General features: G+C 39.4%; 1 protein-coding gene across 3 annotated transcripts in view; it reads left to right on the plus strand.

Annotated features, from left to right (window-relative positions):
• Positions 1 to 13,460, plus strand: part of FILIP1 (filamin A interacting protein 1) — a 108,177-nt gene that overhangs the window by 33,730 nt on the left and 60,987 nt on the right. For all 3 annotated transcript variants that reach the window (XM_008631241.2, XM_017731068.1, XM_017731069.1), the window contains one exon: positions 8,667 to 8,945. In XM_008631241.2, coding sequence (XP_008629463.1) covers positions 8,673 to 8,945 — 273 coding nt within the window. In that variant the 5' untranslated portion in view covers positions 8,667 to 8,672. The remainder of the gene's footprint in view (positions 1 to 8,666; positions 8,946 to 13,460) is intronic.

Below are 13,460 nucleotides of genomic sequence, written 5' to 3' on the forward strand. Positions count from 1 at the left end.
AACCACTCTATCTCCCAAACATCCCTCAGTAGCAACTTAAAAATATGCCTCTAGAATAAGTAATTGAGTTCTGCGTGCCTTGACCTGACTTGAAAAATTCGGATTTTTTTCTGTTTTCCCACCACCCACTGCTTATTTTGTCTCTCCGGACTGTGTATTTATGGTGAGTTGCACTTTCCTTTTACATGGCTGATTAGTTTTCCATTTCCTCTGTTTGTAAAGGCTGTGGAAAGGAAAAGTTGTAAATTAAACAGTGACAGGGCATGAGCGTAGATACTGGAAGGCGAATGCCTGTACTCATGCTAAACTCTTGGAGTGGTCCTTGGCACTCTTCTGGCCAGGCCATTTAACACCCTCCTGATCCATTTGAGAGCATGTTTCAGGAGTCAGCATGGGCTAGGAGCAATTCCCAGTGGGCAGTGTGGATGCAGCCAACATGTCATGGATGCTAAGAGGGCTTAAGAGTCTGAAGTATTTTCCAGGACAGCTGGCCTCACAGTCGGAGAGGAGTCCTGGACATGGTTAATCTCCAGTATACATGTAGCCAGAGAATTCCTTTTTTTTTTCCCCAGTGGGAAAAATATTATTGTAAAACCACCAAAATTGATAGTGAAATTCAAGGGCAAGTTTGGTACCAGAGACTATTTTTAACTCCCTGTTTTGAAACCAATTAAACTTCACAGAGGAGGAACCTTTTGGGAGGTGGAAGGCAGCCCAGTCTAATGGAGGGGGTTAAATTCACATCTCACCAGATGACAAGGCATTCATGTGCAAGCTGGTACTCCATGTCTATCAACAACTGAAACTTCCTACAAAGGAGTCACTGACAGAGATTTGGAACTTGCTCCCTGCTTTGGTTGACAGTTGAAATTTGAGATGCTGCAGATGTTTTTTTTTTGCACTGTTGTCTCTTGGAGACTATATTTGTAGAAGATACAGGTCCTCTGACGAATATTTTTCCCTTTGCTGTGAAATCTTTAAGGGTATCTACATTGTGATTATTTTTGGGTTTTTTTTTTGAAACAACAGAAAAATAAATTATTAAAATGTAGCAGTAGTTTACTGGTTTCAGAAAAACCAGAGCTGTGCAAACTATGGCTACTAAAAAGAACACACATTCAAGATCCACATCAGGTCAGAAAGAGACAGCAAAAGTTTACCTCTATTGAAAGCTTTGAGTTTGCTTTTGGGACATTAATATTTTTGTCTCATCTCCTACTTGTGAAAAATATGACTTAATTTTGAAATAAAAAGTAATTTTAAAGTGAAAAGTTGAAACTTATTTTGCAGAGAGCTAAGGGCTTCCTCATTTCCTAATTGTATTTGCTGTTTGCCCCCTGGTTCATTCCTAGGTTAAAGCAGGCTTGCAAGGCCCACGGAATGACTTTAGCTTCCACCCTGTGTTCCCTTAGTGATATATCACTTTTAGGTATTTTGGTCGGTCATAGTAAGGATAGGAACAAGGCAAGACCTGTGATGATTTTCAACCTGCTCCTGTGTGCTGCTGCTCTCAGCAGTTTTCTACCGTCCTGGCAGGAGACAGTGGTCTTTAGAAACTACAGGAGCAGTGGTCTTTAGAAACTACTTACTAGAGATACTAGAGTGTGTTTCCTATGTCCACAGCGTATTGCACCTTGTGGGTTATCAGCTTGGTTCTCTGCTGCCAGCAAAAAGAAATGACCAGTGCTTACCTAACACCAGATATTTCCCAACTGCAGGAGTGAAAAATCTTTGGTAGGCCAGCTAATCTGCATCACCTCTCTTACCATTTTCCAGGCACGTTCTGGCTGTCAGGTGATAAAACAAATGTTTAGTAGGTTTGGACTGGAACTAATGGTGACATTGCTAGCGTTGTCTTCATGTGAAGTTCACAGTTTGATTTGAAATGGGTTAACTCAAAGGAGCAGAAAGCTGTAAAACAATATGTGAGAAATCATGATTGGGCACAGTGCTCAATCCAGTGCTCTGAGAGTGGCTGTGTCTCAAGACAGGCTTCATCAGCTGGGTGCAAGGTCCCAGAAAGCAGCAGCATTACTTTTCTCCAAAGATCCATTTTCCTTCAAATCAGAGGTATTCCCGGGCACTGGACTCCCCAGTGGGCTGGAAAGAGGGCTGATTAGTCCTTGTCTCCCAGCTCAGCTGAAACGGGTTAGAAAGGCTGCACTGCAGGCAGTTGGCACTGCTGCCACCTTCCTTGCTCCTGGCTAGTCCCTTTCAGCCACACGGCCACTCCAGAGAATAAATGTCTCAGCCCTCATCAGACCTAGTGGCATGTTTGTCTAGTGGTGTCAGCTACTTGAACTGTCTCCTCTGTGACTCCTGTTTGTACTTTCTGGCAGCTGGGAAGCACAGTAATCAAAACATGGGTAGAGTGATATATAAAAGTTTATTTTTTTGACTCAGTGATGATCTAATAGCTTATCATTCCTCATGCCTCATGCATCCAAGATGTTTTTCCAGATGAAGCCTGGGAAACATGAATCTTTGTGAAACAAGTCTATGTTACTCCTTAGTTGGTTAGCATGCATTACTCACGTAAAAGTATTCTGGATGAAACCACAAGTTTTCCTGAAAATGACAAAATTAATGGAATTATACCAGCATAAACTCTGTTCTTTGTAAATCTGTGCCATAATTTAGCTAGAGAAGAGTTTACCTTGGAATTAAGAAAATGGAGTTAAAGTGGTATAAATCTGCCTTAGTGATGACTGGGTTTCCTCTTTTAATATTTGTGAAATCCTTTTCTGCTTTCACACAGATTATACTTATTCAGAAAGACACCTGGATATGGAATTTTCAGAAATCTATTTATTTTCTTCGTGAGAGTACATTTGTGCTTATTCCTGTCTTGTCTTTTCTTTTCAAACAACGGAACTAATGTTAATATAGTCCTTGGTGAACATAGTCCATGTGTTGCTATGCCCCACTATTAAAAGAATCAATTTTAGAAGCTAAAAAGTGAGCCTTTGATAAAGCAAAAAGGTTTTGCTGATTCTCATGCTGTACCTCAGCAAGTGTGTCTGCTCTAACTTTGCTATTTTTTACACTACTTGCAAACAGCAAACCCCACTATGGCAGCAGTGGCAACAGGATGAAACAAATATTTCTTTTTCAGTGCAGGAGGCTCAGCACTGAGGTGCTGGGATGCTGCTCCTCCTAACAACTGTATGACAAACACCTTTCCAGGGCAGCAAGCAGACCAGGTGAAAGGATGAAGGCAAGAGTGGTGTTACATAGCTAGACTAGCCACAGGTCCTCTCCTAGTCTGTATAGGAATTACAGCCCTGTGGTTTGGTTATTCAAGCTGTTTACTGAGTATTGTCCTGATTCAGAGAGTATCCATAGCCCTGTGCCAATAGTCCAATAAGAAGGGCAAGCAGCAAACATGTGCTCTCACAAAAGAACATTGGCAAAGTATAACATTGTCAAAAGGAACAAAGACCTTTTCTTGTTTGCTCAAATCAAGTCATGATGCATATGAGGACAAGAGACTGGGGGAGGGTTAGACAGCACAATGGATTAATACTTTAGGCACGAAAATTTAGAAATTCAGGAAACTCCAGGATTGCTAAGGGCAGATATTTGTTCTGTTCTTCATTGTATTAGTCATTTGGTTTATCACTCTCCTCTGACCATCATGACTGAAACAAACAGAGGAGTCATCTGCAAAAGCAAAACCAAGAATGAGGTCTGCATTCCCTTGGCCTGGTTTGTTCACAATCCAGGTTCTGACACAATCCAGAGCCAGACACAGAGTCTGTCAAATCCAGAGTCTGCTTCATGCAGCATCCAAGTCCAACTGCGCAGCATTGCTCTTTCAGTGCAGCCACAGGTCGTACCCGGTCCTATCACAACCATTTGGGAATGTGAGTCTTTAATTTATTCAAGTCAGACAAAATAATAATAATGAACATCTGCAGAGTCCATGAAAATGACCTGGAATAACCAATACAAAAACTAATAATTTTCATCAGCCTCCAAGGTGGTATGAACAGTTGTATCTCTACCTGATTGTCCTGTGAAAGTCCTACCACTGAAGCCACGTAAACTCAGTTGTGGCTATCCAGATCCCGTGGAGCTAAAGCCATCCATTCCCATCTGAGGTGGTCCTTGCAGAGGACTTCCAAGCCAACAAGGTCAATTTGATGCCCCCATCCTCCTCTCCTTCTGATATTGAGAAGGTCTTTTTCTTTTTTCTTTTTCTTTTTCTTTTTTTTCCTTTTCCTTTTCCTTTTCCTTTTTCTATTTCTTTTCCTTTTCCTTTTTCTTTTCCTTTTTCTTCTTTTTCTTTTTCTCTTTCTTTTTCTTTCTCATTTTTTCTTCTTTTCTTTTCTTTTCTTTTCTTTTCTTTTCTTTTCTTTTCTTTTCTTTTCTTTTCTTTTCTTTTCTTTTCTTTTCTTTTCTTTTCTTTTCTTTTCTTTTCTTTTCTTTTCTTTTCTTTTCTTTTCTTTTCTTTTCTTTTCTTTTCTTTTTCTTTTTCTTTTCACTTTCAGATACAGACTGATACTATTTACAATTTTTTCTAGCTCTCCTCATCATTTGTGGGGTGTTTCAGATCTGGTGGAGGTTTTATATTATTTGGTCTCCAGTTTGAGTATATTTAAGTTATTTTTCACTCCTAGTGCTATATATTGATTGGTAATCACTGGGCAGAGATTTGGCTTGCTTAGTGCTTGAGTTCTCCTCAATCAAACCTGTGTACTGGGAACTTCTGCACATCACTTCGCCCCACTCCAAATTTCTGCACAGCAGAGCCTCTGAAAGATACAGTCCCCAAAGCCACAGCAGAGAAACAAATTCCAGTTTTGGTTCACTAACTCAATTGCACTGTCCCTACAACACTTTGTTAGCCTGTCAGAAACCCAGCACTTTCATGTAATATCCTAATCAGTTAGACCTGCAACTGAGATCCAGATGACCAATTTATTGCCAATGGCAACAACCATATCATGGCTTTAAATCAGCTTTTTTGTGTGTCTGTGTATTATAATGTTATTATTATTTTAAGGGAAAGTGCTATGGAGCCAAAATCATCATGTCCAATTAGCAAGAGGGACTACACATTAAGTTCAAAGAACCCCTTTGCTGATTCTAACAGCACTAGTAACAGAGCCTTATCTAACCTGCCATTTCAAGAGCTTTAGGGAGAACAAATTGCCATCAGCGGGGAAAAGACTTGGAATAGCATGCAGCCTGTCCTCTCCTGACATCCTACTCAGCAAATTCCTCACAGATTTCCTCCTGATGTCAGTAAAACTAACATAAAGGTTATTTCATAAAATCTTGTGTGGATTCTAACTTGTGAAAACTGAAGGATCCATGCCCAGAACAACAATACAGACTCAAGTAAATAATCATAGCATTTGTCCTTTGTGCATAAAGCTTAACAAATGACTGAACCAGAGGAGGGGCTGAAGAGTTCCCATGCCGAGTACCAGTGCTGTGAGCACATATTGAAATGAACAGCCAATAAATGTCAAAATCAAGGTGACTGACCACATAAAGTCTTCTTGTTTGACTGGAAACTGTTAGGAAAAGTTTCCAGTTTAATATGCAATACGATAAGGGTTGGAAAAAAAAAAGTAGAGTTAAATGCTAAAACTGTTATAAATCATATGAGCTATTTCTTCAGGGAACACAATCCCTTCAGCAGATCAGGAATGCTGTAAGATACGGACATGTGATCAGGACTGACAGCAGGAGGTCATTTGTTACCAGTGTTAGACTGGCAGTGTCCCCAGAATCAGTTTTGGGACCTGGGTGAAACAACAGATAAGCAAAGTTTTGGGATTTGGATATTTGAAATAATGTCATGCAACTGCTCAGAAACTTTTTTTCTTTATTGTGATGCCATCAGAAATGCGGACGGATATCCAAAACAATAATACTAAGCGCTCCTTTCCAGCACACAGTATTTCAGCCAAGATCACTGGTATGTCCTGGCTACTTCATGCTGCTCTAATTAAAACTCAGTCATCCTTACAGCTGCTTTATATTCCTAGAGCACTGCACAACAGCTGGATCATGCCATTGATTTTGGCCCTTAAACTCCTTGGAAATTACTGTGTGAATATCAAAACCTTGGCCCTTTCTGTAGCCATACAAAGTTAAGCCTCAGTCACCTGCATCTCTGGCTTCAGCACATGACACCTTTGCATTTGGATAATGAGTTGAAAAAGTATCAACATCGTAAGGGAAGACAGAGTAAGTGTTAGAATGACTCTGATTTTGGCAGGCTTTCACACAAAGAAAGGCTGTTAGGGGCAGTGACCCCAAGAGTGGCAGACTGTCTGCCACACTTACTGTCAGGTAAGGCTTGCTGCAACATAAATCTACAAGATTAAAAGAAATTTTGAAAGAGGACAAGTTTGATGTCCTTTAACAGCAATCATATTTTAATTAGCCAGATGATACGAAACACCAGGTCAGTTGATTAAGCTGCTCTGTTGCTGTTTTAATGAATTTTGAAAAAACATAACTTTGCATCTGTCCTTTGTGGGCCTATGTTGATTTACATTGAGCATAAACACACTTGAAATATGCATTCCTAGTCTCTCTGTTAACAGGTTGAGAAGCCTATAATCAACTGCTCAGTCTTTACATGGCTTCAGGAATTGTTATCTCAGCTCCTACAAGGACAGATGGATCAAAGTGGCTGTCTTGAGTTATGATGTGACTGTGTGACACACTACCTTTCACAAAGCCTAACATATTCAGCTAAGTGCATCTGGCTGATTATGCAATGTTTCAGGTTGATGATGTGTCTCAACTAGTCATAAGTTAAATTTAACATTAATTGTGCACCTTCAGGTCTATAAGTTGAGTCATCTTAATACAGAGAAATCCCTAACACAGCATGTTACTAAGCGGAATATACTGTAATATAATAATCTGTTTTCCACTGAAAAACATATACAAGACAGTTTTCAAATATTTGTTCTTAAAACATGTAGGATGTCCTAGAGCCATGAAGCCATTCACTGTAAGCCATAAAAAATAGGTTTGGTTTAGAGATGAAAGTGGCTGGAGGCTGTGGCCCACAGGGACTCAGAAGGAAACACTTAGAAAATAGAGACAGATTGAATCCCAAGTGCTCTCTCCTGAGAGGAAGCGTGGTTGGAAAGTTTCAAACCCATTAAAGTTAAACAAATTGAAAAGCCCTATCTGAGAGGAAACATAGTACTATGTTTATTTTTCCATTATAAATCTGAAACCTAAAAGATTTCCTGAGGTTCTCAGGTATTGTTCATGCTTATAATGGAGACCTGTTTTTAGAAAGTGTAATTCATGTATTTAATCCAAACTGTTTGATGAAAAACACACGGCATAAGCATTCAGGAAACTAAAGGCCATTGTGTACCTGTATCACATATTGTTTGGATAAGAGCAGACCTACAATGCAAGGAATCTCTTTGTGAAACTCTCTCACTCCAAAATATGGGGTCTAATCCTCTCCCTATTTACACTGCTGGATGAATTCCACTGAATTAATGAAGACATGAGTAACCAGTCATAATAAAAAGACAATCTTCATGCTGAGTGTGAAACTACAAAAGTGCAAGGCTAATTGTGAGCAGGAGATTTATAATGCTGGCCTGAGTCAAGCCATTGCAGACCCAGTGTAATTTAGCAAAGATGATTAGTCAATGTATTTTAGGTTTTGTTCTATCACTAGTGAACTGCTTCTCTGAGCTCCTTATCAGAAGAGTGTGTGATGTTATTGATGTTGAGAAGCATCTGTTTGACTAATGAACAAACTGCAGACTAAATCCAGAGATTAATTTAAATGAGAGGAAATACTTGGAAGCAGTGGACTATTTTTCATTAGATTTATTGCTATAAAAATTTAGCAATACAGTAGGTCAAGTGATGGAGCTATGGAACATTTACTGCTCTTGTCTAAGCCTCAGTGTAGGTGTTTAAGAGGACAGAAATGTAAGCATTGAATAACCATGACCTGACATTTTGGAGAAACCCTAAAAAAGTGTGTTGATCTTGCCCATTTACCTGTCAGTGATTTCATACCCTTTGTGCTCATTTTTCAAACGTCTTTTCAACTTTCTTTTATGGCACTTACTGTCTAATAATCTTGTGCAGTATTTGCCACCTGATTTACTCTGCATTCCTCATTTTTCTTGGTTATCTGCAATAAAATCATTGCTTAATTCAGGGAAAATGCAGACTGACATTTGTAATGCATTGGCACTCCACTTTCATAGAGATTTATACTCCAGGAATATGCTTTTCTAAAATTTAATTTCATTTTTGTTTCCCAAGTAAGCCACGTGTTAAAATAAGATCTATTTGACAACCTGCTTTGTTTTGTAGTGTTGAATTGTGAATGATCAAAATGTCATCTGAACAAAAGGAAACACTGGAACATGTTATTTATCATTTTCCTGCATCACTTCTAAGTTGCATACATTTAATCAGCATTTGGCTTGCTGAAAAAGATGGCTAACCTTACCTCAGGACTTTTTTTCTGCCACACACAGAGTTGTTGAAATGGTTGAGCTTTCTACCACAGTCTCTTGAGCATGACAGTATTTTTAAGTTCTTGGAAGACTGTTGTTCTTACCAAAGGCAGTATTTCCACTGTGGCTTTTTTTTTTTTTTTTTAAAGTAATTTTGTTTATAAATGCATCTTTATGTTTGTTTCTTTCTAGGCAGGGATGAGATCCCGAAACCAAGGTGGAGAAAGCTCGTCTAACGGGCACTTCTCCAGCTCCAAGCCTGTCATCAGCCATGCAGAGAATGAAAAACTTCAGGAGGATGCCAAGAAAAAGAACAAACCTCATCGGAAGGAAGATGAGGTCATGGTTTCAGCAACTGTCAAACGGCACTCAAAATCACCTGGTCCTAGTGAGCGAAAGAACAAGAAGTCCATAGAGCTTTCTAAAGAAGACTTGATAAAACTACTCAGTATAATGGAAGGAGAATTGCAGGTAAATGAAGCATCTTCTAAACCATATTTTCTATGTACCTATCTACTTTTAGGTTGTCCAAAGAGCACAGGGCTCAACTCAGAGGGCAGGGACATGCATATTTAAGGCAAAGGACCACAGGGAGAGAGCAGTGGTAGTTGGTGTTTAACAGTTATCGTTTTAAGTAGTGCTTTACTTACCACTGCAGCTACCAAAGCAAAACAAATTATAAACACCTCTCAAAGAAACACCTGAGAAACAAATGGAGATCTGCAGGTGAGGCTGAAAACAACCATAGGGGAATCGGTGGTGGGTGGGAAGAAGGGAGGGAGGAAGACAAGTAAATACAGGTAATGTAATTACAATCATTACTGAAAATATACAAGAGGCAAGTCTGCAAGTCGGGAATACTGAAAATGGACTTCAGATGTCTTCTGGAACTTCTGCATATTTAGATGTTACTGATGGCTCAGCCAAAGCTCTGCCTGTCCTGTCTGATTTCTGGAGTTCAGTGCTCTGCACATTCCTTGCCTTTCAAAGATCCATTAGTTTGATTTCCTGGAGCAGTGCTTGCTTGAAAGCATTCTCAGTTGTTCCAGTTTGCATGTTAATTCAGCCCAGTAGTAAGTCCTTGATGGCTGTCAGCCTGATTCTGCACTTAACTTGTCCCTGAATGTCCATCCAGTTTTGAGATTCCCTTTAATGCTAATAAATCATTGAACTCTCAGTAGTGTCAGCCTTCAAAAAATTTCAAAGTAAGAAGTTGAAACATGGTATTTCAAAAAGTCAGTATGAAGACTTGTGGCTTTTCATAACTTATCCTCTTTTGTAGCAGGACTGCTTGTCAAATTCATACATTCTTTTGGTTGTACTTTAGTGATCTTTTTCACTGAACCTACAGACAAGCAGAAAAAAGCTACCCGACCTGTCTGAAAACATTTTGTCTTAATCCCTTTATTCTAATTAACCATTACCATTTAGCTTTTCATATAAGGCTTTGCTTTTCCCCTGAAACCCACATTCATAACATTATTACTTTAATGTTGAACTTGTCACCATCTTATCTGAATACAAGAAACAATTGTTCTGTTAATTTCTTTGGTACACGAGTCACCATTACTGTAACTCTGAGATTCCATCTCACTAAGTATCATTAAGTATCACTTTTTCTGCACATAATTCACCTCTAGTTTGTCAGAAACTACTCTCAAGTTACAAGAAGTATGCATTCAAAAGAAATAATTTTGTCAGAGAACAGTCATTTTCGAATGAAAAGCTGCAGGAAAAAAAAAAGGAAGAAAATCTGTTGAATGCAATTTTGCAAAGGAAAAAAGAAATTATCACTAGAGAAAAGTAACCATTTTTATAGTGCTTCATTTTACTTTATTCAAAAACTTGTGTATATAATTTCCTTAGAGATGGAGCTAGCGTGCAGCTTCTGTGGTGAACAGAGCCAAACCTCAATAGAAATGTATCATGCTCATGTTGTTCAGAAAGATTTACCCTGAAGTCACCTTTGTGGTCTGGAAAGGGGAGGTGAAGAAAGTCACTAATGTTTCCTGTGTGGCAATAAATGTGGTCTTTATTGTTTGAGTAATTCTCCTGTTCTTCACCATACTTTGTGGGGTAGTTACACAACCTTTGAAGAGCTGCCTGTGTTCTCATTATCCCTCTGGGGATGATGGGGATAGGTTCTGGACAATACTTTTAGAGGTTTTCATATATACAGGCCCCAAGGAGATGTTAAGGACTGCTAAAGCTTCCTGGCATGACAGGAGGTTGTGGGGACAACCACACTGGTAGCTGTAGAGTGCATCTGTTTTTCTGCTTCTTGCAGCCAGGCAGGGATGAGAGTAATTATTTTTAATCCACAGGGATTTTTAATTTCATTTCAAAACCCCCCATTTTAGTTATTTCCCTGGTACCTGTGTTGACCCATTTCTGAAGTGGGCAAGCTACAGCACTTTGGCTTTAGATGAAGAGCCTGGCTTTAACACTACAAATGAAGATGAGCCAAGGAAGACTCCAGCCAAAGTAAATACTCTGGTATTACCTCCTGGCTGTCACAGTGACCTAATGCACTGAGTCATTTCATGGCTTTTTATTTTCAGATCTGTTCAGACATCTCTGGTGCCTAGCTGGCTTTTTGTTGGACTGACAAATCAAACTGTGGGTTTATTTTGAAGTCATTTCAATACTGGCAAAGCAAACATTATCTAGGCATATGTAAGAAGATTTTGTTTTGAGAATAACATCAGGCTGTACCTGTAGGGAGATCCATTATTTTCTGAACAAAAAAATGGGATAAAATACCATGACTGTTTACTCAGTCATGAGCAGGGAGCATCTTATGCCTGTACCACCAGGGTGGCACTGCCTTGTAACCCTCAAACAGTGAGCTAAGCCACAGGAGGTAACCTGGTCATGACAACCATGGGGTTAGCAGGGTAAACTGGTAATGTATTCATATGCATCACGTGCTTTTTTCACTGTTCACATCATCTGGTGACATAGACTCACACCACATTGCTCTTGGTATCAATATTGAGCACTTACTTTGTGACTTGATGCCCCAGCTCTTCATTTTGAAGGCAAACCTGCCAGAAAATCATGGAGAGATGCCCTGGCAATATTTTTGTCATAATTTTAAACTTGATTGGTTTTTAAAATTATAATACTCTCAGGTAGCTTGCTTGTGCTTTAGTTTCTGTCTCTACCTGTCTTCATGTTTCCTGGCTGGACTCTGTGCATTTACTGAATACAGAGAAGGGAAGCTTTCCATAAACATCTGAGGTCACCGCAGCCTATGCCTTATTTTGTAAGAAAACAAAAGAGAAGAAGAAGTATACAGAAGCTGCAGTGATGAGAATGTGTCCCAACGTACATGGCAGGAGAACTCTTAAGTATGGCCTCTCTGAGGGAGAGTGGGAAGCAAATGAACTGATGACAGGGGTTTATTTTAATGGCCTTATAGCTCAGTGGAGTATATTTTCTCTTGTGAGATCTAACTGCTCATATGAAAAAGTAGTGATTACATGGTCTTTAAATCCATATTGAACATATAGTAGCAAAAAATCCACGAAGGATTGCTTCTTATCCCTGGAAAAAACTTCAATTTTTAAATACTGCAAAGCTGATTTGAAAAGAAAACTTCAAATACCAGTAGAATAAATTAGACCATGAAGGCATGACATTAATTTGTCTGGTTGTTACAGTGATTTCAGTCAAACCCACATGTGAATATTATTAATTGCAGAGCAAGACAGGCAGTATGGATCTTTACAATGATGATATAATCCTATCTGTGGTTCACAGATTTTTGTCCAATGGCCTATGTATTTGTCCTGGCAGGAATATGTTCCTTTTCTGTATGGTTTCTGAGCAGCAGCCATTAATCTTCAGCAATACCAACACTGATTTTCAACATTTCCTGATTAGGGGCCCGAAAGGAAATGAGGAGCAGTATTCCTACATGTTTATGATTCACTCTTTTATTGCATGTTTGGGAAAAAAACCACAGTAATAAAAGTATATTTATAAAGACAGCATCCCACTACAAATCATTAGGTTTTTCAAGAAAAATAATTTCTTATCCGGATTCTGTGCCTATTGCTGGAGGACATTTGAAGGTTGGGAGACAGTTTCTTATATATTTCACACCAATTTAAAAAGGAGCAACTTTTCTGCTCAAGGCCTTTATTATAGTCCATGTTTTACTGTGTTTCTCCTGTGCCAACATGGCATTCATCCCCTGCAGCTCAGCCCCCCACTCCTGTTGAGGACCCTTGCATGCTTTAGGGCTGAGGGAAATGTTTCCTGAGAGCCTGGCACTGTCGAGGAGCAGAGCTCCTCAGAGCCATGCAGCAATGGGGTGTAAAGGAAATACATGTTTAGGTGTCAGCTGCACATTTCCTCTGTTGCAGACCTGAAGGTGCAGATGGGCAATATGTGAAATGTGATGTCTTGGGGAACAGTAAGGTTAATATACAAGTGATACATAAATTAATCACAAGACACAATTTCTGACAAGTCCTGACTTCCAAATGGTCAGATATAACACTTGCTTTGGTTTGATATTTGAAGGGAAACACTGTGTAGAAGATATTCAGAGGTAAACCTATTTATATAGCATCCCTCCTTCAAAGGGAGAGACCAAGTGACTCTGCTGTCGAAGAAGTCCATTCCTTATCAGTATTTATTCAAGACTGCATTTAAGGGTTAATTTGAGTCCTCACACGAGGTGCCAGAGCAATTGTTGTAGGGCAGGTATGGGAGGCTGGGGGAAGGAGTTCTCTCATCCAACAGAGACAGGAGGAGCTCACTTTCAAGACTTTCTTCTCCAGCTGGGTGGATCAGGGAAACGTTACCAGAGGACTCTGTTTTGTTCTCTCTGGTAAGGTCCTTATGAAACACTTAGGTATGAGTGGCTGCACATCCTGCCACGAGGAAAATCCTCTCTCTTAAAGTCAAGTAACTCACATGGATATAGGTGATAAACTAGCCATTGCATTTTAACAATTTTTAAAGGTATTTTAG

The sequence above is a fragment of the Corvus brachyrhynchos genome, unplaced genomic scaffold (assembly GCF_000691975.1).
Source record: "Corvus brachyrhynchos isolate BGI_N302 unplaced genomic scaffold, ASM69197v1 scaffold234, whole genome shotgun sequence".
Classification (NCBI taxonomy): domain Eukaryota; kingdom Metazoa; phylum Chordata; class Aves; order Passeriformes; family Corvidae; genus Corvus; species Corvus brachyrhynchos.